Source organism: Paramacrobiotus metropolitanus, unplaced genomic scaffold (assembly GCF_019649055.1).
Source record: "Paramacrobiotus metropolitanus isolate TYO unplaced genomic scaffold, Prichtersi_v1.0 Parri_scaffold0000023, whole genome shotgun sequence".
Lineage (NCBI taxonomy): Eukaryota > Metazoa > Tardigrada > Eutardigrada > Parachela > Macrobiotidae > Paramacrobiotus > Paramacrobiotus metropolitanus.
The window spans coordinates 1,219,362-1,244,222 of record NW_026570243.1 but is presented as its reverse complement, the minus strand read 5'-3'; the positions used below and the strand labels follow the sequence as shown (position 1 = coordinate 1,244,222).

Below are 24,861 nucleotides of genomic sequence, written 5' to 3'. Positions count from 1 at the left end.
CGGTTTTTAATATATATTTAGTGCGCACTCGTATATGGTGCAATTTCCGGCAAGAAGTTTGGCTTTGATTTTTAAACGCCAAGAGTAACTTCCCTGGTATCGTTGTACACCACAACACTGCAAATATCGGCTTATCATAGAAAACAATCTGTGGGTGTTATCGTATTGTATCGGTAAATCAAAGGTGCGGTAGGGCCTAAAATCAAGCCAAGCGCTATAATAATTTCTATTCTATCAGTCGTGCTCAGCAACTAGAAAACCTCCGTGAGAACACACTGGGGAGCAGTGGTACATGTTCACCCCGTTATCCTCAAAAATCATTTCGTGCATTTTCTCCCTTTTCGGATGGAGGGCATAGTGATCTCCCAGGGCATAGTAATCTCTTAACGAATAGATGGTGACAATCACTTTACCATCCATCTCTGCATATTCCACCACGCCCTACAACCAAACACATTTGCATATTTGTGGTGATTTCAGGCGATCACAGCAGAGACGACAAAAAAAATGTACCGGCATATTATGGTTATTTTCTAACATAAAGACCGGCGTGTTAAAACTAAAGTTGAAAGAGATGAAAGAGGAACCGTAGAAGATGCGGCTGGAGAAATGAAACTGGTGCTCGGACAGCTGCACGATTTCCAGACTGGTGTAATACTGCGATGTTCCTAATAAACGACAATGTATTTAATTAAATACTCGTGCAACTACATTTATTTCTATTTTCTATCTACAGTATATGCAATAGCACGGTTGATATATCACCTGTGCTGACAAACAGAAGAGCAAGTTCAGGAATTAACAGCTGCTAGTTACCCGTCTCAGCACTCTTAAACTTCTTCAAAACTAAAGGTGAAATCACGCGGCGAAACTGTCTTGTCCATGGTACGGACCGCCTTGCTTCTTGATATGCCTAACAAAAAATTTATATTATGCTTTCATGAAATCGGCATTTTAAGGAAGATACATTTGATTTATCTTTGCACCCATGTGCGTAAAAGATGGAGACTTTCATATTTATCGTAATGTACGTATATCATGCGATCAAGGTCTCGAAACTTAAATTTGTAAACAATACCACGTTCAGTGTCGGAAAAGGATCGCTAAAGTAATCCATCGACATCCGAATGGTGGAGTCCTTTTTAAAGCCACTTTCAGAGACACTGCTTGCATTCAGCTTAAAGGTCAAATCCCCATCGATGTCCAGCCCCATCGAACCCTGAATGCACGCGGCACGTACTTTTATAGTGTACGCGCACAGCAGGCAAAGCATTAAGCGTTACCTTAGTCTAAATCTTAAGCTGCCATTAGCGGAAATTTTTGACGTTTATTTCGAAATCTTACCAGTATCACGGAGCCGCTGGACGAGAGCAAATCAAAACTTCCGTTAATTCGAAAGCGGTAAGTGGCGTTCCGGTTTCCTTCATCAAACCACAAAATATCTCGGCTGTTTGGACCGTGGGAAATCGTTAGCTTTGGTGTTAATTGGTTACAGGGTACTGGATCAGAATCTACAAATGAACTAGTGAATCTGTCATTTCTGAGGATACTTTATTCTAGCATAACTTAAATTCGATCTTTCACTTTTATTTTTTATTTTCCATTCAGACGATGACTTAGTAGGGGGCAACCATTTATAAACACACATACTAAATAAAGTCATAATTACTGTACTACAATTTATGTTTTATTGTGAACAGGATGTTTGAATACGGAATAAAAAAACACCGGCAACTAAGCAACTTGTTTAGTCACGTTACTTAAACTTTAGCTCATGAATCCTACCTACGTTGCTGCGGCAGGTGAGCCCCTGTGAAGATCTAGAATGTTTGTTCGCAGTAGCAGATTTTTCAGTCTCCACGTAAGTGCCGTAATACGGCCAGGGCAATGTACGTTTGTAAACCAATGTCACGGTGTCGTTGTTAACGGTAATGTTCTGCAAAACAACCAAAGCGCTTTGGAAGAGCTTTAGTTAATTAAGTGTGTGATATGGTGCCATGACATTTAGATACCTGAGTGACGGTATTCCATTCGTATACCGTTCGGGATACGGAATAAGCGTTGGTCATTATAAATGTTGACAGTAGGACGGTCGACGTTGGTGTCGATTCTACTACGGTCGATGTCCAGTTGCCCTACCAAAACTATGTTATTCACGGAACGAACCGTTGCTTCCTCTGCTGCGCGTCTTACAAAAGCGATCTCATCATGCAGTGACCCGCCAGCCGTCACCACGGACTTATAAGTACCAGATTGGGCCGGACCGTGCGTAAACACTGTGATGAATTCATTTGGATGATCGTATTCGGATTGAAACGACCAAAAACCGCTGCGGCTTGACACCTCAGAAATCTTCTGCAAACCTGAAACCGAAGAATTATGAAACGACGAGCACGCTAGGTATGTCAGTCTTCTGTCTTATAATGTTACATCTTAACAATACATACTACCATACGTGGAGGTGATGCCTAGTGACCTTACAACGTACACTCCCGCCAGGCAGCCACTATTAAATTAACTAAAGTACTACTCGTATCTGTAGTTCGTGTTTTGCTTACTGCCGTTTTGACTTACTGCCGTTGACAATATCTAGTTTATCCAGAACCGAACTTTTCAAATCGATTTGGAAAGCGCCTAGCATGTACCATCTTGGTGTTGGTCGGTACACGGCTTTAGGCAGGCCGTTAAAGCTCTGAAAGTTGGTATGTACCGCTAAGTTCCCAATTACTAAACCGAGACATACGAACTTTGTACTAACCACTTCTATCCCTGCTTTGTGCGGAGTGAAAAGGATTATCGCTTCCGCACTAGCGCATGGTGACGGATTCTGCATTAGTGTATCGCGTTGTATGATGGCTTGAAGGCTTTCGTTAACGAAGCTGAACATCACCTATCGATGTACCCGCACCGCAATTAAATCTTAAACAATATTATTTAATGGTAATTTGTAATCCCTAGTATACTCGTAATGTACAGATATGATTACAGATATCCTTATATGCGATTAAGCACCATTTAAATTCCGGACTGCAATCGTGATTGTGCGTACCCGAAGTGGTCGAAACGCTACATGAGAGGACGTCCTTTGATTTATTTTAAACGGAATGCAAAATTGCAGTTCATCTGCTTCGTATTTTGGGGCGTTTTGGAGCGTTACGCAATATTCGTAAGTGTCTTTCTTTTGCCGGAACTCAACCGTATTGCCACTTGTCAAGCTGATAATATCGGGAATATCTGTCCACACAATGCATGCTTATACATGTAAATAATTTTTACGTAAACTTCAGAACAATCGGCGGATTATTCGGTCGCGGCAGCACAAAAGTTGACTTCTTACCAAAAATGCTCGATAATGCTCGAATGTGGTTGATTTTGTCTTTTCCATTGGCAAAAATATTGAGAAATGTATCGGGTAAGATGGTTCTCGTAGAAAAGCGATCCAAAGGATTTAGAGTGGTGACAATGCCTGCACAAAAACATAAATGCCGTAAGGCTACTGCTGTGTGAACTCAGCACGCAAAACGATAGCATGCACGTTTTCTGAAACTTACCGACAAGTATCGTCTGAAAACACTGCAATCGGGTAAAAGAGAACATCGTGATAAATTTTTATAAGAAATCTGATTAAGTAGAACGTTCGGAATGTGCACCCAAACTAATAATTATGTACAAAAATCAAAAAGGAAGTTACGGATACACAGCAGTCTGTGCGAGCAGTGATCTTTGCAGCTTGCGGACGCGAGCCAGCAATTTTGCACATGCACAACTGCTTATGTATTAATACTGGATTTCCATTTAATATAAGTGATTTTAGGAACTATTAGACAAATATCCCACTAAATTTTTTTACTGTACTACAAGCACAACAAGAACCGCGGTTCTCCCCATTTGCCGTGCTCTTTAGCACCGATTTTATCAAATAAATATCACTGAAACGATCAAAAAAGTAAGTCCGGCATTTTTCAGCCACAAGATCGCGCGATTTAAAGCCCAAACAACTTTTGTACGAATAAGTATTATGTATGCAGTAAGTGACTGTTAAGCCACCTTCCCGGTTATAAATTGCTACGTAATTAAATATAATTTTGCAGTAAGCAGATTTCGTCTGTTTGTAGTACTCTGTGATTTACTGCAGCGCATCATGTTTTACAGCATAAATGCAAGAAACTGAAGCAGTAGGCTGAAGCTGATTTATATATGGCGATCGCAAAAACGCCATATAATATTATACATATTTCATGGTAGACGCACGATCATGCACCCTATAGTCCTATTCGAATATTACAGGTTACAGACATTACTTAATCTGTCCCGGTGCGATAGCTGGCAGGGATGCTGTTTACGATACTTACAAACTCGTACTTCATCAATTTTTGATCTTTTGATGATTCGTAATAATAAATTATGATCTCTGAACTTGCCTACTGTTTCACGACATATAGAGTACCAGTGCTAAAACATTGGTTGCGCTATTATATTTAACGATATTTGCACGCCTTCAAGGTCATGGAAAATCTGAGATTTAGCTTTGACATAAATGATGAGATTTAATCTCTTATTTGCCAGTTAGGAAGCACAACGGGCCGGTAGCTTGGTAATATTGGGATCCATCTTTGAACGTTCGTCTGAATCTCTAATGGGTTATTTCAACATTCACGTGCAAATGCTACGCTTCGTTCAACCGCAGACGCCACAGTTTAATTGTTTCGCAGCACCCTTTCCCGTGATAACAGGAGTGGCATTTGCGTTGTGCCATCAATATTGTATGGACTGTATCTGTGTGGGACCGCTACTTGAAGGTCATCCTTTGTTTGTTGCTCCAGATTATTTTGGCAGGGTGGAATAATCATGGGTCAATAATTGTCCACCCAACAAAAGATGCGCTAACGTGATATCGGCAATTAATTCCCATAGGCTTCCCTCACCTTTTCGGGGATTCATCGTAATGATGTACGATGTATATTTAAACTGGTTACGGGAAGCAGTGGATTAGCAATTTGGCATGGTCATTGCCTGCAAGCATAACGTTTAAAGACTATCCAGAAGGTGAATTCCTGACTGCGCCAGCTTTATTTTTTAGTCTGGATAGAGATATTTTGACAGAAAAATATTCTGCGACTGTTGTTGAGCATGAATCTAAAGTGTCTGGATTACAAGGTCAGCGGCGTATTGGTTGTTCTTGTAGTGTTCTTAACATGGGGCTGCGAAGGACGAGCATGGTTCCGCAACCCAATGGGGCAATCCAGTCGGGCCCGGATGAATTCGGGAAACTCCATGGACTACTATCGCTATCGCAAAACAGTGGTATGTCGATACCTTTTTAGATTTTGACCAGTTGGTTTGTTGCAGTAAAATGTTGTTTAATTCTATTGACCATGTTATTGCCGGCCCTAAAAAGGTCACCACTTAGAAATATATTTATAGATTCGCGTGGGTAACTGTTATACGTGACTTATCTCTAACATTAGAAATGAATTCATAGATAGTAACAATTTATAATACTGTAATAAAAGATTTATTAACGGATTCGGACATTCGACTACGGTTTCGCAGGACGTTGATCCTTTCGAGATGGCGCTGCCTCCGCTTCTGTTCCCTCCGGCAAGCCGCTCCTTTATCAAATTTCAAACACTAGGGGCTGACCTGGGAGATGGGACAGGCACCGGAAATTTAGCATTCCCGGTCAAGCGCAGTTTCGGCTGGGGTCCCAGTGTCAGCCACATTGGCTCATGGCGGGACAACGACACCGGTGACCTCGCTTACCAACAAGCCCGCGACAACCTGAAAGAACGCGCCGTCAATATCAACATGCTGTGTTCATACTTTTCATCCGTGTCGTGTCTCGGGCGACGCGTATTTGCGGCCAGTGCCGAGGACTTCAAGAAATAGCAATTTGGCCAATTCAGTGTGTACAAGTGGTTTTGTTAAGGCGAACTTATGCTTCTACAAAACAAGAAAAAATCAGTGTGTTATCGACACTCAGCAACCTATTGCAATGTGTGGGTTACTTGGCTGAACTGTTTTGTACCCAGCTCTCTGTTTCTGCAATGCGCTTGGATATAACATTCTCGATCAGAAGGCATCACTTCATAAAATGCAATCCCGTGTTCTCTATACGCCACGGCTCTATCATCTGCTGCGGCGACAAAATCCACTTCAGTCCCATGTTGACCTACTGATTAAACGCTTTTACGTTCATAAGGTTTATTTAGTATCCGATTTGGCTTTATTAAAATTATGATTTTATGATGGATTACAATCTGTATATAGGCCTTGCATACCATTTTGAGTCTAAATAGCGTTTACTCGTAACTTGCTGTGAACACTTTTTAACGATTAATCCGTGCATCTTAGAATTTTTATGAACTGTTTTCGCTTTTGTTTGCCTACCAGGAAATCCGCTTGTTTAACATGGTGCCTCGCTGCTAAAGAACTGAAACTTCACGTGATTACCTTGACTATATAATATTAAATTTTGATAAAAAAGTTGGTTTCAGCGCGTCGCAATGATTACCGACGGGGGTATTTCGGAATATATTGCTATTACAGACATAATAATAATTATACAAAACGAGATTTGCGCTTAACAAGCCAGCTAGGTACATATATCAACTACATGAGTACTTCTGTAGCGCATTGCAACTGGGGACATTAGAATTAAGAACTCGAATGATCATATAATATATTTACTACATGTGCGGTGTGCCCGTATAATTCCTCAGAAGAGTTTAATATAGATATGCCACAACATCTGCTGCAATGGTCTTTGATAACTGCATAAGCCCATGTATGATGTAGCAAGGGGTAAAGGCAAACGTACTGTAACTACTTTACTCTGTACTTAGTGGGTAGTTTGCATTACTTTCATATAACGTCATAACGATATTGTAATATCGTTTATTCTTTTACATGGAACGACTCAAAGTACCCGTACACATCAAAGTAAATAGTAATGCTGCTGTTCAGATTTGTCACTTCTTTGAGCGGTGCTCCGTACGTTCCGTCAGCTTTCACATGCACAAAACCAAAATTACTTAAGTGCACCTTGAACAGTGACTACGAGTCAATAACGAGTGGTATTATAAAATAGCTTTACTATAAAATAGCTTTGCTATTACTTACCATACGAGTATAATACTCGTATGGTAAGTAACGAACAGCCTGTAAAAACTGGCTTACTGAAGAAACATCCGATTTCCCTGAAACCGTCGGCACCAGACGGGATCCCTTTCCGTCGGTCGGACAATCCGTATTTCTTTTACGCCTTTTGCGCGGCACTTCCATATTCATCGGTCGCGGCTTGGTGACCGTCGTCGATCTAATCATTACGCTTGGGTGACCTCCGACCATTTCTTTGTTTTTCAGGGATTACAGTGAAATTTCTCGAAACGGGTTGGTCATATGCGTCGAGACTTAACGTCGAAACACCGATAGAAGTTTTGTCCTGTACTACAAATCATACCTGATTGCCTGTATTTTACAAAATCGGTGTACCAACTACTAACCAATTTAATCTATTCGAGTGCAAGTACTCGATCCTACTGCCCTTTTAAAACTTATGGTTATTACAACTTATATACTTAATTACAAGCACAATATCCGATGTCAGCTGTCTGTGACCCTGTATGTACCGTGTGGATGACAAGTGAACGATGATCTGAAATTCTGTGACCCTGATGACAAGTGAACGATGATCTGAAATTCTGAATACGGGTTACCCGTTTGCCTTGTGTTTTACGAAATGTTGGATCGTTTGCCTTTTAAAATATTGCATTTCATCCGTTAAAGATGAATTCTGACGTACGCCGATATATCTACGTACGCCGATATATTTTTTTTGTGGATCTCTAGTTTTGATCGAATACAAAGACAAGATTACAATTCACAAAAGAAACATCAGCTCGTAATATTATATTATTAATATTAACAAACAGCAGAAACATGCGGCCGGATTACAGAGAACATTTGATCTAAATTAGCCGAGGCCGGTGCCGTTCCTGCAGGATGGATGCCGCGTTTCCACGTTGAATTTCGATGCTGTACCTCTGGGCTCTGGCGCAAAAACTCCGTTGCACGCTTCTCGCCTGTTTCCTGCCATATCATCTTGCCCAGTTCGCTAATCAGCCGGGAGGCTTCCGGTCCGAGTGGCCCCACTGTCTCCACGCCGACCGCTCGGAACAGGTGATCATGGGTAATGTCCTGGTACTTCTCGTTTGTTTTTCGTTCGGCCTGAGCCGCTGCTGCGCCGGCTTGTGTGGATGTTCCAGCGCCGATATACGGCTGCCGCTGCACATGGTACAATTGGTACTTACGCACGCCGCCCCCCGCCATCACGACGGCAGTCACGGCCTCATGTCAAAATGGGAGAAGAGGCATCGCACTGCAGCGCACACGCCGACCACCTACAAGCGCGCAGTCGTTGGAATTTCTTTCGGTGGTGAAATGAAAATATGAAGAAAACACCTCGGTTTAAAGTTTTCACTTTTCATATTTTTCATACGAGCGATTCCATCATGCTAGATGACAAGTGAACGATGATCTGAAATTCTGAATACGGGTTACCCGTTTGCCTTGTGTTTTACGAAATGTTGGATTGTTTGCCTTTTAAAATATTGCATTTCATCCGTTAAAGATGAATTCTGACGACATAACTGTGATTGAGTCGGGATCCGTAGCTGATCTGAATCGGATCCTGCAGGAATTTAATGCCCGGGTACGTTAAACATCAAAGTGTGATTAGTGGGTTTTTTAGGTCCTGTTTCGAATTTTACAGCTTGGTGCTTTAAATTTGGAATGTGAGCCGCACTGATGGATTTACTCGGTGAAAATCAGTGCTCAGTGATTTGCTCTGTTGTGTTTAATATGAATTAAATTCTCAAACGAATTTTTGATTTTTTGCTCTATTTTAATTTGTAGCATACGTCAACATTTACTTTTTCTGGATTTGACGCCATCGGGAAGAAGGTAATTTTTTTATATTCCAGCCGTGAAAAACGGAACATGCATCATGCATGAATAATAACTTCGGAATAATGGGAGTTAATTAACATTTTTTTCATCATTTTGTGAGTAGCGTTTGGGCGAAATCTTAGCACGGAAACTATCCGCTGCGGAGTTTGCGGACGCCCACTCCAGCTCGCTGGAGTTTTTGCGTCTCGTAGCGCGGGATAAAACTGATCTGGAGAATCTTATCAATGATGATCTACTGCACATTTTGGCCGTTCGCGCCCGTCTGACGAAGGAATTACAAGGAACACTTCCGGCTGAACACGAAATCGGCGGTAAGCGTCGCGTTACCTGTATTCCCTATGCGCACACGCGATCGGTCTACAGGGATTTCTTAACAAAAGCTGCAATTAAAATCTGCTGACGTATAATCCTTTCTTTTTGGATGAAATCGATTTTCTCAAGTGCGAACCTCTCACAGGAAAATAATAAATATGTCAGAGAATGGTTTTATGGAATTTTCAATGGGTTTGGTTGGGCTGGTGGTGCGGCTGTAGCGAGTCCATCTTGTTTATGAAACCGGAAGTGAGGAAATCCATTTGGTGGTTTTCACGCGAAGCAATCTGCTATTTATTACTGTTTGTAACAGAATTTAATCCATCAGGCACAGGAAATCCGCGATGCTTTTGCAAATTTACAGTGATGGAATTAGCGGTTCGCAGCAGTTTTAACTTTTATATGGAGAAAACTAAAAATTAAAACCATCAGAATGATTTAAGAAATAGTTGAATTTGCACTTGCATATAAATTTTCGCAGTTGAATTTACTAGGAAGATTTTCTTGATGGCTATCGTGATTTGTAAAACCCGTAAAACTGCGGATAACGTTTTTACATTGCTTTGCAAAATTTCTAAATAAATTCTTACAAAAAAATTTAATTGGAAGTTTCTTTGACTTTTTATCGCTTCTGTTAGGCGTTCGTGCGTGGTATTCTGTTGTTTTTGTTTAATATTTATATTAATAATGAAAAATTTTGATTTTTTTATTCGTTTTTAAATTTTGCCTTGATAATAATTTGTATTGCTTTTCGGTTTGCCGCATGATTTGCTGGAAGGCCGGCTTTTTTGTGTACGTCAACATGTCGCGGACCAAGATAGAGTAAAGAGAAAACGCGATAGATTCATTAGATTGCAACGGCCATTTTTAGTGCCGTGATTTGTGCGACTTCCCAACTAGAAACGCCCTGTTCATTAGTGGTTTTAATCAGCGCGGCGTTAATCTTGCAGTGACGACAGAAGCCCAGAAGGTCCTATGCAATCTGGTGTTCCACAGTGCGTCGGGGCAGCGTTATTTCAGCCGCGAAGAGATTGTGGATGTGCTCATGTCTCGGATAAGCTCCAATAAGGAAGCTGCGCGATGGCCTTTAGAGAACCAGGTACAATTTTATCCCGGATTAAAAATTTAGTATTTTCGAAGAAAATCAAGCCGTTGATGGTCGTCAAGCCACACAACTTAATTTAATTAGCACTGTAGTAGTTCAAAAGCAGGAAACACGCAGGTTTAGAAGTGGGCAAAATTGGCAGTGCGTCGACTTGAATTTAAATTAAGATGTTATTGTTATAAGGAATGCTTAATTTTTTAATTAGTTGCGTTAAAGAGACAGTATAAAAAGTAGTTAAACAGTTTAGCATTCTCGCAAAAATTCGTAGGAATTAAGTACCGATGAAAATACCGGGGGAAATTTTTGAATTCCTGTCGTAGTATGCAACGATAGAAAGGTTTATAGACTGGTTAATAAAAGAAAAGAATTCTCTGAACTCGAGGCACTGAGTGATTAGGCAGTAAAAATAGCATATGAATTAATAGGAGTAAATTGGAATTGACGTGAGAAATATCTGCAGGGTAGTGCATGGCGGAAAGACTCGTATAAGGCTGTTCGTTGTGCACGCCGAGAAAATTATCCCATAATGTTTATTATCGATCCTGTTTTCTCACTAAGGGAACTTGTCAGCGATCACTGAAAATGAGTCCCAAGCTCAAGAAAGTTGTCGTTTTGAGGATTTACCGAAAGTATTACGTTGGCAAAGAAATGAGGCCGCTTTTTCTTTGTAGTAAGCTTGTTTTCGCTTGCGCTCGAATAATCTCCAATAGATTCAAAGGGGATTCTTTTTAAAAAATTATTTCCCGAGTATGAACACGTAAGGCTGGACCCTGGATAGCGTTTGTATGTGGCTAAATAAATTGAATGAAAGGGAATTGTCAGCCACAATATGTGTATTTATTTTCTGGTTTTAGTCAGTGTCTATCGTGGAAATCTTTTCCGAGAAAAAAAAGTTGGGCTCCGAAGGCAAAAAACTTATTTATGTAATGGTTATTTTTTATATTTTTTTTTAGCACAGGCCTGATCACGTAAGGATATGTTAGCGCATTAGACATTAAATAAAATTGATACCGAATTAAACATTGAAAAACACCTGAAATCGTTCGATTTTTAATACAATGTTTTTTTGTAAAAATGTGAAATGATTAGTGAATTGAGTTGTATAAGTTGAAACGTTTTTTCCCACATATTCATGGGTGAAGTTTTCCTCGTCCTCTGTATTATGATTTATGACACGAATACCGCGTTCTTTTCGGGTGATGTTTATTTACATTTGTCTTTTACATTGGCCGATGACAGATGGTGTGGTAATCGGTGTGTAATTATTTGCCCTGTGCTCTGTATTGCAGCTGTTGGACATGAAACTGCTATTTATCATCAGCATCCTGTGCGCGGATACGCGGGTGCATTTGCGTAATGATCTGCGTGCCGTGCAGGATCTGTGCGTCACCGTTACCATGCTGGCCAGCAGTAGTGCATCCGGCGCGGCAGCCGAGGGATCGCTTGTCAATAGCGTCCTCTGTGAGATCCTCAAAGTGCTCTTCAATCTCGTCTGCAATATGAGTCCCACCAATTTGACACTGGTTCGTACGATCATCAAAACACTCCTTAACCCGGCACTTCCGGTTAGGTTTTCAAGTGATAGCCTGTTTTGTGTAGTTGCTGTTTTCCGGCTTTTTATGGTCCTCATTAGAAGCGATCAAAGAAAACTCGAATACGGACCGAAAACGTCGAAATGAAAATAGTTCGATCACAAAATAAGCAGCAACTGCATGGGTTTTAAATGCAGAAGGCTATCGCCAAATTTTTTAATTTTTTTTCTTAACTTTGAACGAAAAAATAAGACTGATTTGTAAATGCAATGTTCGTTTTTCGTAACTCCGAACGAAGAAAAGATAAAATCGGTTAAAATAGAGAAGGGTGATAAATTTCGGTAGATTTCGAGTGGTGAGAAATGAAAATCTCATGCTCGCATCGCTCAGTTATGCGGTTAAATAAATAAGCATCAGGACATTCGAAGACGGCCGCGATACTGATATTGTGACCGATTTTTTCAGGGTGAAGAACTGGACTTTGTCACACTGGGCAACACCTGTCGCGAACTGTTGATCTCTACCACGTCTCCCGATGTGAAAAAGTACGTTTTTTTCTTTTGGTAATACAGCGATCACTCGTACCATAACGACATTGTGGTGATGAATTACAGGCACGTGATCAATCTCCTCACCGTCGTCAAGAAATTCGGCTACAACCAGCTGGTTATTCCGCTCGACGATGGCAGTCCCGGCGCGGTCCCCTATGAAAATTTTGATCTGCAGGCGGTCAGTGTTATTCTGAAGTATCTCGATGAAAAATTGTCCGGTGTGACGGTGGGCAACGGAAGTGGCCGTTCGGTGGATGACAGTCTGGCGCCGGTGTTGTGCGCGTTAACGGAAGCCGCCAAGACCGTCCCGATCATCCGCAAATATCTCAAAACCCAGATTCTGCCCCCGCTGCGCGATGTCCACAACCGACCGGAAGTGGGCAGTTCGTTGCGGAATAAAATCTGCCGATTATTGACCGTCCCGTTGGTCAGTGTGCGGGATAGTGCCGGGGATTTTCTGTATATTTTATGCAAAAATAATGGTAAGACGTTTATGAAACTGGTAAAAAGGATAATAATGTACCATGATGAAATTTTTGTTGCTTTAAATACGTAAATAGTGACATAAATCGTAAGTTAAAATGCGTTAATGAATTGATTTAATCGAATTTCGATTAAATGAATTTGTGCACATTCATTGAATTAAAAATTTGTTAAGTGATAATTAGTTAAATTAAATGTAATGAATGAAAGCCTGCTAGATGTAGGCTTTTTATTATTTTTGTCTTATTATTCATAATTTTTTTGCCGCTGTGTTGGATGTATTCCGGTGCATTAAATTATGCTTATTTTTTAATTATTTTGTTTCGCTGATGTTCCAAAGGTTTTTTACGGAAATCAGTGGCAAATCTAGTTTAGGACAGAGTTTCATTCCGGATAAGCCAATGTTTTTTTAATGTGTTAATCCAGTGAACCGTCTGATCAAGTATACGGGTTATGGGAACGCCGCGGGATGGCTGGCGGATCGCGGCATGATGGGCCTACCGCGGGCGCATGAGGAGCAGATGGAGGACACGGAGGACAGTGAGACGGAGGAATACGAGCAGCACAAACACACGTAAGGGGGGAAGAGAAATATTGCTCTTGAATGACTTTAATGAGGTTGACGTTTTTCCTGCTGAATGCGTCTGCAGTATTGATCCCATCACCGGCGCAGTGAAAGTGGAGGGTCCTAATCCCATGGAGGGCATGTCAGAGGAACAAAAGGAGTATTATGCGCACGAACTGGCGCTCGCCCTCGATAAATTAATCAAGTAAGAAATGCTGTAAATGCTTGTAAGTAAACTTTACAGACGAAACCACTGTTCCAAGTCCGAGTATACAAACTACAAAGTTGCTCTGTGTTGGGCAGTACAAACGTTGAAATGGTGAAATATCCCAAATTATTCCTCAAGTAATTTAACATTTTTCTGTCGAAACTAGGATGCGCAGTGATTTTATTTCTGATTGTTTTAATTTAAAATTGTGCTCAGTTAAGAGTACTGGAAAAATAATTTTTTCTTTTCCAAGGAAATATTTTTAATGTACTCGTACACAACCGTTCGAAATCTTACACATGTCTTCTGCATGTCAGAGCCTTGTACTACGATTGCTCGCTTTTAAGTTAATGACTATTTGATGAGTTAATAAGTTAATAACTTTTTAGATAAAGACTACCGGTGAACTGTGAAGCCATTTTCGTTACATTGTAGTTTTAAATACGACAACTGGGAATGTCACTATTTTTTACTGGAGATGCTTAAAAAATGTTGACTGTAAGTTATAATTCATGTTTGCACTTTGCAGAAAAGGTGATATTAAACCGGCAGCTATCGGTCCAGACGGTCGACCACAAATGATTGACGATGTACTAAAATATCGGGAAGAGATGTTAAAACAGCAGAATCCTAAACCCAAACCACAGCCCGATGACGAGGACGGATAACCCTCCATTCGCAGCATTTTTTTAACGACAGACGATGATGGCAGTTTCAAGCGTGATTGTTATTGTGTTCGTAGTTGTATACACTTGTGCTAGTCATTTTACTGCTGTATCAGTTAGTTCTGATCTTTATCTTTTTAACGGCATTTTAAATTTCCAGAGAATGTTCACGGTTTCAATAAACCTTACCAACTACTGGAGAAATTGCGCAGTTTTTAAAGATTAATAATAAAGCACATCAGGATGATGAAAAACAAAAACTGTCCACAGAATTCCAGCCAGCAGGGTGTTGGCCGCAGCACAAAACAAATACACAAATTATTCATAATTCCATTAAGCAACACAGGTGAACGTGTGGAAAGTAGCATTTCAGCGTAATTCGTCCAAGCGAGTAGGCGCACACAGCCAGAAAGGCGGGCCTCAGCGAGATTCACGGCTTTTTCGCTTGGAACCTCTACAACACAGTTCAATCCCACAAGTATGCATTATACAGCTAATAATTAAGCGCGGCAAAACAAGGTAGTTACCTAACGTCATTAATTTTACTCTTCTATCACAAAGTTCAAGCCTGCGTCACAGTTTTCGGTGTACTGCCGCTAACTAAACTTTTACCGTAACTAATTTTTAGCTCTCACATTTTTAAAGGAATTTCCAAAATTGAACAGTTCACAGATATTAGGGGAGTCTATAAAAAATTAATTTAATGTTAAAGTTAACGACTACAGTTCTACAAAGAAACGCAGGTGACTTGGTCATTTGTTTGTGCATTTCCCTGAGGTCAACTATTTCGACACTGTTCTACAGTAGATGATAACTTCATACTTTACAGCAACAAGACCAACTGAAGAATACTGAAGTGTAAACCAAAAAAATACAGATCGTTGATCTTATGTATGGACAAACGGGACTCACGTATCATAACACATCTTGCACTGATCACAAAACACATCTAACACTGACCATGATAATGTCACCGAAAACTCTACTTAACTCACCTGGGAGATGGTGACCGCGAGCGGGAGCTTCTGGATGATGATGAAGACGAGGATGATGAATGCGAGGAGCCCGAGGAGCGTGAAGAACTCGACGAGGATCTGAAATCAGATGACATACAGAGACGACGATAAATACACAAACCACACACAATACACAAACCACAGTGCAACAAAAACCACAAATTTGTTAAAGAATTAATAAAAAGCGTACCGAGATCCGGGATATCGTTTACGGGCTTGTCGTTTATCCGTAGAGAGCACTTTTTTATCTTCATGGCCATCATCACTCTCATCACGATCACGGTTCCGGGACACTTCCGCTGGCTTGGATTTATTCGGCTCTTCGTCATCATCGAATAGTTTATACTTGTCCGTATCACCATCATCCTCGTCTTCTTCCTACAGAAAAACGAATGCAGAAAACTGCGAAATATGCTCAAAACGCAAAAAACCCTGTAACTTTTTCAGCTTTTCTGAGTATCAAAAAGAACTAACTATACTATCAAAAAGAAGATAAGGGAGAACAGGCAATAAGCAATACGAAATGTATGCAAAACAACCATAAAATCTATCGGGTACAACTATAACGTTCCAATTTAACGAGGTATGCCCCACCACAGTGCTCATTTGATATGAAATCGACTACGAATATCCATCCAAAAAAAGTAAGATGTCTATAACGAAATCGAGTTGTTTTTTTTAAATGTACCTCTTCATCATCATCGCCCAATCCGTACTTGGCGGCCACCTTCTTATCATCATCCCCCTCCTCCTCTTCCTCCTCTGCATCACTCTTACGGTCCTCCTGTACGAGTGAGAGAGAAAGACGCAGTGTAATGCATTTAGTCTGCTGATTTGTTTGGGGTTGCGTGATTTTTTTGTTTGACGGCGGTAATCAAGTCAGTTCCCATTCGGTCCGATGCGGAAGCCGAACGAGAAAAGAAGACTCCACCCAACAGACCAGGCCTGCACCTCACTCTCACGTCCTTCCGCTTCGGCTGATTTCTCGCGGATGCCTTCTTTGCTGTGGTTGGAGGATACGCCCGGCTCCCCGTCATCGGAACCACGCTTATTTTTCTTCTTCTTGCGGCCAAACTATAACAATGCACATTTTGTTCATTTTTATCCTTATTCGCAAGTTGCAATACATGCTGTCGGAAACTTCACCCGACATGGACAGCAGCATTCATAAAATATTACAAGCCTATTAAAGCGACACCACTCACCTCTAAAACACAACCACAAACGTTAAAGTTTAAGAAAAGTTATTAAAACTTCAATTATTATTATTTTATAAGAAGAACATTATCAGACCGAGCGATCATATGCAGAATAAATCACAAATACTTTCTTTTCGCGTGTAAGAGTACGGCTTAAAACCACTATCTGGCTATTACCGATGCTCTGTTCAACGCATCCATAACATTTCTTACTATAGATATAAAGTTAAAGAAGACAATTACAGTATTTACATTACCAAGCTAAACTTGAGCATCAAAAATTTTAAAAAAAACAGATCTTTATACCATAACGACGAAACAACAAGCTTGCTAGCGGAGGCAGCAACTGTATTTACAAAAATTCAAAAATCTTAATTTTGGGGTCTATATTCAAATTAAAACAGTGCTAAGAACTAAACGTTTATTATTCCATAAATTATTTGTGATAAATAAATGATCCATTTTTGTAAACATTTCAACAATCTATGCCTGCAAATCTTGGCAAGGATCGCAACGCCCCTGTTTGACGCAGTGAAACAGCAGTCTGTACAGGGAAACTGGCTAGATGCGCATGCAGACAGTAAATGTGCAACTTACGTCGTCGTATTCGCCATCCGACTCTTCGCGCTCATTATACTCGATGCCTTCCCGTTCGTTAAAGCCCCCACCAAAACCTAAAACGACGTAAAATTTTTGCAAAACACAAATCGTAACGAAAATCCAATGTAGTGCATACCTGTGCGTTCTTCCAACTCCTGGAATTTGGGTGCATTGCACGTGTTGCAGTTTTTCCTTCGAGCCCAGTTGACATTCCCGCATCTATCATACAGACAGTTTCATCCATTCGAAACTCCAGCAGTAAGAAAAATTATTACTTGGTACACATCCAATCATCCGCCGAGAATAATCCCTTGCTCTTTTCGGCCGCCTGCTTGCCGATTTCAATGCCTGTCTTCTTCATTTTGCTCTTCTCGTCAGGCTTAGCTGCAGCGCAGAACGAGAAGTGTATAAAATCCACACGACAGAGACGACACACAGATGATTTTTACAAGATACTCACGCTTTCGACAACGATTACACTCGGTGCGCTTGCTGAAGTTGAGGTTGGCACATCTAATCACACGGTAAATCGGATAGAAAAACAGTCTCGGAGCAACGGATAAATCGTAAATTCCGACTGCAAAATGCAAATACAGCTTGCTTACTCTGGGCATTCCCAGTCTTCGAAACTACGTGGTCGTCCTCGCGTTGCCATATCGTCCGCTCGTCGATCCAGTATGAAATCCGAACGCACCAACAGACCAAACTTTGGTGATATCTTTTCAATTTCAATTACATAAATTTTAACGTTAAATGATAAAAACTAGTCAGAAATCAGAAACCGAGAACTGAAAAATTACTATTGCAATTTTCCTAGAAGCCTGCCAACAGCCAAAGCATGCGATTCTTTGCAATGAAATGAGAAATCTGAACTTTTCAGTGATCTCGGTCTACCGTAAAACTGAATGCCCCTCCCGAGCGCTTCGCATTGCGACAGGCTTTCACAACATAGCAGGTACGAACAGTACCTAGCTCCCGTAGGCGGTGAGTCTAACGACATTACATTTGGTTATCCACTGAGCAACCACAGCTATCTGTAGAGCTACACCAGACATTTATTTAAAAATTTTACTTTTCAATTGGAAAATTTCTGTTTAAATTCCAAGCTTTGATAGTTACGAGCTGTTTGCAAAATTCATAAATAACTGTGGGATGAGCAATTTTAAAACCAGTAAAATGCATCGAATTGTCTGAATGCACCAACATAACAATGTGTTTCATCGTCTTCGCCACCATCGTCCACCTGATGTTCCTGGCATCGATCTTCGACATCTACTTCCAATCCCCGATCATCCATGGCATGTCTCCGCAACCCGCTCCTGCTGATCCGCCAGCCCGACGTCTCGTGCTGTTCAGCGCGGACGGCCTGCGCGCTGAACGCTTCTTCCATCCCAGCGTGGACAACTTCCCCGGGACGCCGTTCCTCTTTAACATCTCGCGTCACGCAGGCACCTGCGGGATCAGCCATGCTGCCGTTCCGACGGAATCGCGGCCCGGACATGTGGCGCTCATTGCCGGATTCAACGAAGACGTCAGCGCCGTGACCAAGGGCTGGAAAGTGAATCCGGTGGATTTTGATTCCGTCTTCAACCAGAGTCGGTGGACGTTCGCCTGGGGTAGTCCGGATATTGTGGATATTTTCACCAAGATGAAGGGTGCGGATGGACAGGTGCGAGTAGCGGAAAATATCATCGCGGACACGTATTCCGCAGAGTTCGAGGACTTTGCAGCGTTGCCGTCGCTGCTGGACACGTGGGTTTTTGATAAATTCAAGGTATGCAAGATTTTGCTCCTGACTGCACTGCTCGAGTGCGACTGGAGGGTTGATTTTGTGAATTAAAATCGAGTTTAAGTGTTTAACTGACATGCAGTTAATCAGTTAAATTAATTACCCGTACATGCTACTGATGTAAGTATGTGGAAGTGTAAGCACTGCAGTAAAAAAATGGTATACTGTAATATTTTTTTGGAACCGGTATTCACGATCAAATAGTGGCAGTGTAAATTACATTATTGTGCATTTTGTGATATATTACTGTATGTGCAGATATTATATTTTTCCTTATATAGGATATGGATTATCTTATATTTGCATTTCGTTTTTCGTACTGTGATTGTCTGAACGTTTGACGTAGGTAATCGTTGGTCTGGGAACACGGTGAACAAGTTTTCAGTAGTTTTTTTGGCCTTTGGGCAAGTATCGTAACACTTGTTGCGCCGGAAAAGCTTTTTTTTACGTAGTGGTTTTGTGGTTGATTTTTGAGTAGTGAGAAGCAGTTCTGTTTTGTGCAGGAATTTCTCGGGCGCGCAAGAAATGACAAAAATCTGTACGAGATGCTGCACAACGATAAATTGATTCTGTTTTTCCATCTTCTGGGAATGGATACCACGGGGCATGTTCAAAAGCCACACAGCAAGTGAGTTAGCGGCTTTTGATATGAACGATCGCTTTCTACTTTCACAGCGAGCGTGTGTAGACGATTTTAAAAAACTGAAAGGGCCTGTAAAAAATGCAACGCCCACTAATTTCATTTAACCTTGGACTATAATGTACCATTTAACAAGCACTAACGGCAAATTTTCTAGGATTCATGCGGAGAATCTTTTAGGGGTAGACCGGGGCATTGCGGATATTGTGAGACTGGTAGAGAATTTCTACTCCAACGATGAAAAAACAGCATTCATCTTCACGTCGGACCACGGAATGACTGACTGGGGTATGTGGTTATAGATAGATTCACGAATAGTTGTTTTGTCAATTTTCTATCGGCTATTCATAGTAATTGTGCTGGTCGTTGGTGTACAGTGTACAATACACTACCGTTGTCAGCATTCACGTGCTTTGTCGCTCTTCCGGTGCATATACGATAATGCTTCCGGTTTTGCATCGTAGTTTCTTTTTAACTGCATGACTTAGTATTTTTGCGTGATTTAACAGGTTCGCATGGTTCCGGTCACTCTGATGAGACCGAAACGCCGTTGGTGGCATGGGGTGCTGGGATATTGCCCCCACGATTCACGGAGGGACAGCGTTTGCAGAAGTTTGATATCCAGCAGGTGGACGTTGCCCCGCTGGTGTCCACTCTTCTGGGAATTCCCATTCCCGTTAATTCTGTCGTAAGTTGTTTACGATGCACAAAAACAAAGATGCCTCCAGTTTAGCGGTTCGCAGGCCGTTTAACTATGCCGGAATAATGTTTTTTGGGTGACATGATTTTTTTTAAAGATTGATTGTAACGCAGTGCGACGTTAAAACTAAAATTAGACTAGCAAATGCTTATACCGGTCAACCGTTTTGGATTTGTTGTGTTAAACTCAGAAGGGAGTGGTTAAATTTTCGTTTTTTTTTGTTGCTTTCAACGATTGCCGGTTCCCTGGGAGTTTTTGTTCGGTTTTCTGCTCTGTTCACTGAAGTGATAATTCATTTTGTAGCATCTGCTTCTGTAGGGTAAACTGCCGTTGGATTATTTTAACGCATCGGAACGGTACAAGATGCAAGGTTATTTTGCCAATGCGAAGCAGATGTATGAGCAGCTAATTGTGCAAATGCGAAGGAAGCAGAACGAAACGTTTTCGTGGTTGTTTGTCCCCTTTCCGTAAGTTCGGATTAGTGCCTACATGTCAGGTGAATGTTTTGGTAACTCAGATTAATTCTTGATTATTAGGAAGTTAAGCCAAGATTTATGGGATCGGAAATGTGCCGTGATAGAACAAATGCTCACGAGCCCAGAGGAACACAAAACAGAACTTGTAAGTCACGGTTTTCTTCGAGGTCATTTTAACGACATGCATCTAATTTTCCTAGCTGCCGTACATCCAAAGATTTGTATTAAATTGTGATAAACGTTTTATCGTTAGCAAAAAACAGTGAATAAGGAGCAATATGTGCTTGGATATCAAGTAATAGTATATACTTTCTTTAGACTTTCAGTTACAAAATAATACAGTGTATATAGTATACTGATTGATATTTACCAGAGAATGTTTTATTTTACAGTTGACGGCTATTGATGAGCTCATCGTGTTGAGTCACGAAGGACAAACGTATTATCACAGTTACGATCGACGGTTCTTAAGGTGAGAAAAGGTTAAATATGGAACTGTGGCATACGTCACGACTCACGGAGTAGTAATTTTAATAATTTCACGGAGTAGTTTAATTGGGATTCATTCTCAGTTCTCCCGCCTCTTCATTTTTTTTACTTAAAAATTATATTGAGTAAGGTGACTGCTAAAAGTAGAAAGATTAGCTTTGCTATGAATTATTATTGTCTTTATTAGTTTATTCGTTGTTCGTCACTAGTGAAGATCGAATGCAACGGTACACGGTCATGCTTTACGATAATATTTTTTTTTCAGCTGCTTCCCGCAAATTTCAGTGGTACTCGCAGCTTTAATTATATTTTACGCTCCAAATAATTCTTAAAATTTTTGGCTCTTTTTGTGAAGTTTCTTGGTCAACACTCTCAGTAAAAAGATTAGTATAAGTCGTATACTTGGTTGCGTGTCGAAGCGTCTGTATAGCGGCATTTTTGCACTGACAATATAACATTTTTTACATAACATTGACCAGTACGAACATTTTTTGCAGTTCCGTGATGACGTTGGGATATATTGGTTGGATCTTCTTTGTGTTCCTAAGAATTGTGGACAACCATCCCAGAGTACAAGGATCCAAATCCGGCGACAATGTCATGAAAACCAGTAATTCCATAATTTGGACTGGAGTTTGTGGAGCAGCATTATGGATTCTGATATCCATATGCAAGTTGACAATTTTGAAATAATAACCTTGAAATGTACTGTATTTATGTCGTTCCCGTTTCGTTTAGTACAAAGGAGTTCCCGGCCTGTTCTTATATATACACTGCTGCCCATCATGACATGGACGGCTGCTCTGTACCGGTAAACATGAACTCAGTGGTTGAAATAAAGTGTAATGATTTGTGATTTTGCAGATTTCAATCGGTACGATGCTCTTCTTCTATAAATCTCTTAGCCATCGTTATGCCGACAGTGCAGTTTATTGTTGGATGCGAGATCCTGGTGTTTTCCTTCTTCTACCGGTCCAGCGTCAGCGTTGGATTGGTATTGACTGGTCTCTGGTTGGCCACATCCTCTACTGCCTCCAAGTATCTTCGCTTGTTGTGGTTGACGAATTCTTTGTTACTGGCTGTGTTCCCGCTACTGGATGTGGTTGGAAAGCTGAAAAATGTCTCACTTGTGTAAGTCAGTGCGTGCTCGGATGTGGTATATTGCGCTTGTCCAGTATTTAAAAGATTTCTGTTTTGTTGAGAATTTTTACAAATGAGAAGCTATTTTTTAATTTTACAAACTCTCTTTCAAACGCTGTATGGTTACATAACTGTACAATAATCACTAACCGAAAACGCACCACAATTTCCGAAGATAATGAGAATTGTAGAGCGACGGCTTTGTTGGCTGGAAATAATTGCGGAAGGAAACTTTATAGACATTAGCCACAAGAGCGAAAACGTTTGCAAACCTTGAGCACTACTTGATGGTTAAACTTCTTTTTTACATCTTTGCATTATGTTTTATTATTTTTTCCAGTCGTTACCATGCGTATATTGTGTTACAGGTATTGCGCGGGTTTTGGGGGATTTGTATTCATAGTTGGTTTGCTCATCTGGAACTGGAATTCCATCCGAAACGATCGACAAGGCTCCACCGTTGCCGTAATGCAAACTACTGGCGTGCTGCTGTCCGTGGTTATTGTTTTTGTAACCAACAGAAGCGTGGAGAACAACGCTTCTGCCGGAGTATTGTTCCAGGCCATCAGTTGGTTTTTACTAGGTAATACTGCAAATCTAACGGTAAAAGCTGAAGTGCATGTGAAGTGTCCTATACGTCTCTGGGATTTGGTTTTCACCGAATAACTTCATAATCTGAATGCGATTTAAAATTATATATTAATGATTTTCCTTCATTTATCGCAAGAATCATTTTCTCTAACATCTGGTCATCAGTTTTTAAATAGACACTTGTTTTTGGAAATTAGTTGGTTGACAATCAGCTTAGTTTGTTTCTGCAGGAACGGCTTTTTTTACGCCGATGCTCAGCAGCCAGCTCTTGCATCTGCGTTTCCTTAGCGTTGTGACATCGCTTTTCACCAGCTACATCTTGATGAGCATCACCTACGAAGGTTTATTCTTCCTGCTCTTCTCTATCCATTTATTTCTGTGGATTTACTTGGAATTCCACACGCATCAGCCGCGATTCTCCCTCTTCCGTCTGACGATCTCCTACACCTTCCACGCCGACCAAACCGTGGATCGGCGCCGACTGCATTTTGACGATCTGCGCCGGGTGTTCTTTTTCGTGTTTTTCACGCTCTTGGCCTTTTTCGGGACGGGCAACATCGCCAGCGTCAACAGTTTCGATCCGGTGGCGGCATTCTGCTTCGTCACGGTGTTCCGGCCGTTCATCATGGGACTGATTTTGCTGTGTAAAGTGATCATTCCGTTCCTGCTCATCGGGTGTGCTTTCCACGTTGTAATTGTGATATGCGGACTATCCATGCAGAAAGTATATTTAATCGGGTTGCTGATATCCGACTTCATGGCATTAGTAAGTAATTTTAAATTATCTGATCAGTAAAATTATATGCAGCATCGGTTGCACACTGACATATAAATAAATTTAGTAAACGTCTTTATTAAATAAGTACCAGCTTATTAATTATAAAAATTAATCATTGTTATTAATTTGCAGCAATTTTTCTTCCTGGTGAAGACAGAAGGAAGCTGGCTGGAGATTGGGACTTCCATTTCGCATTATGTGATCATGATGGCGCTGATATTATTTACGAGCCTGCTTCGTTTGTGTGCATGGGCGGTGATGACGAGCCGCTTGGATCTGCGGATTCTTCGGCTTCCTTTTGCTGTTGAACGTGCTTTGTGAATGAAATCTTTGTTGGGTTGTTGGATAGCTGAGTTTCTACTGTTGTTAATTACCGGTGTTGTTGTCACTGTCTATCTGAAAGCGCACAATTTGGCAGGTTTTTCGCCGCGTCAAAGCATCCACTGCTGTGCACGGTGAAAATTATAAATTACGTGTACGATAAATTTGCATTTCAAATTCTGACTGAATGAATATCGTAAAATCAGCGGAAGTTGCGAGACAGTTAGTCATTTTTCTGCGTTTACACTTTTCACACTTGCTGGAATTTGGCGGTATAAAATTGCAGCCTTGACAGAATTCGACAATACTCGGTATATGATTACCTGCTACATTTTAAAGAAGCTTCGGTTTTAAATAAATTTGTAGATTAGAACAGGAAGCCAAGTCGAAGTAGCCTTCTCCAGGAAATGATAGGAGTTTTACTTTCACTTCATACTTTTTGTTTCTGAAATTATGATTCCAGCAAAGCCGGAATTTTTTTTCTTTCAAGAAATCAGTAAATAGTGAGCAATAAAAATCATTTACCGTTTAGTAGTGTTTACGACGCCGCAATGGCGATGGATGTACTGCTGCTACAAGTTACTGTACACATCTACATACTTCCAGAGTTCAAGTGTTCAGCATCCTAAAATGGTAAAATCGATTAGATTTGTAAGTCAACACTTGATCGTTTACCCTTTTCACTAATAATCCCGTCATTTTTATAGCCTTCTCGCCGTGTTCGCGCCTTT

General features: G+C 40.8%; 5 protein-coding genes across 5 annotated transcripts; 3 read left to right on the top strand and 2 right to left on the bottom strand.

Annotated features, from left to right (window-relative positions):
* Positions 1-13: 13 nt before the first annotated feature.
* LOC129587087 (uncharacterized) lies at positions 14-3,939 on the bottom strand. Its single transcript, XM_055480675.1, has 13 exons — positions 3,552-3,939; positions 3,338-3,466; positions 3,050-3,234; positions 2,759-2,890; positions 2,575-2,692; positions 2,194-2,363; positions 2,013-2,135; positions 1,786-1,936; positions 1,345-1,511; positions 1,079-1,219; positions 817-913; positions 514-668; positions 14-441 (listed from the first exon to the last, which is right to left on the bottom strand). Exons 1-13 carry the CDS (start codon positions 3,595-3,597, stop codon positions 235-237), a joined length of 1,821 nt encoding a protein of 606 aa, XP_055336650.1. The 5' UTR covers positions 3,598-3,939; the 3' UTR covers positions 14-234.
* A 1,070-nt stretch (positions 3,940-5,009) lies between these two features.
* Positions 5,010-6,496, top strand: LOC129587178 (uncharacterized). The gene is made up of 2 exons (XM_055480797.1): positions 5,010-5,304; positions 5,554-6,496. The coding sequence occupies exons 1-2, from the start codon at positions 5,131-5,133 to the stop codon at positions 5,887-5,889; spliced, it is 510 nt and encodes a 169-aa protein (XP_055336772.1). The 5' UTR covers positions 5,010-5,130; the 3' UTR covers positions 5,890-6,496.
* Positions 6,497-8,431: 1,935 nt separating this feature from the next.
* Positions 8,432-14,629, top strand: LOC129587059 (synembryn-A-like). The gene is made up of 10 exons (XM_055480638.1): positions 8,432-8,713; positions 8,917-8,964; positions 9,074-9,281; positions 10,233-10,381; positions 11,677-11,910; positions 12,385-12,464; positions 12,534-12,952; positions 13,380-13,527; positions 13,604-13,723; positions 14,256-14,629. The coding sequence occupies exons 1-10, from the start codon at positions 8,633-8,635 to the stop codon at positions 14,392-14,394; spliced, it is 1,626 nt and encodes a 541-aa protein (XP_055336613.1). The 5' UTR covers positions 8,432-8,632; the 3' UTR covers positions 14,395-14,629.
* Positions 14,504-18,057, bottom strand: LOC129587060 (zinc finger Ran-binding domain-containing protein 2-like). The gene is made up of 10 exons (XM_055480639.1): positions 17,812-18,057; positions 17,667-17,719; positions 17,482-17,590; positions 17,343-17,425; positions 17,204-17,280; positions 16,359-16,481; positions 16,096-16,191; positions 15,598-15,785; positions 15,387-15,485; positions 14,504-14,845 (listed from the first exon to the last, which is right to left on the bottom strand). The coding sequence occupies exons 1-10, from the start codon at positions 17,859-17,861 to the stop codon at positions 14,812-14,814; spliced, it is 912 nt and encodes a 303-aa protein (XP_055336614.1). The 5' UTR covers positions 17,862-18,057; the 3' UTR covers positions 14,504-14,811.
* Positions 18,058-18,248: 191 nt separating this feature from the next.
* Positions 18,249-24,374, top strand: LOC129587058 (GPI ethanolamine phosphate transferase 1-like). The gene is made up of 13 exons (XM_055480637.1): positions 18,249-18,980; positions 19,499-19,623; positions 19,793-19,923; positions 20,145-20,323; positions 20,654-20,802; positions 20,872-20,956; positions 21,204-21,283; positions 21,798-21,970; positions 22,039-22,111; positions 22,165-22,431; positions 22,809-23,023; positions 23,262-23,797; positions 23,942-24,374. Exons 1-13 carry the CDS (start codon positions 18,417-18,419, stop codon positions 24,128-24,130), a joined length of 2,766 nt encoding a protein of 921 aa, XP_055336612.1. The 5' UTR covers positions 18,249-18,416; the 3' UTR covers positions 24,131-24,374.
* The last annotated feature ends 487 nt before the right edge of the window (positions 24,375-24,861 follow it).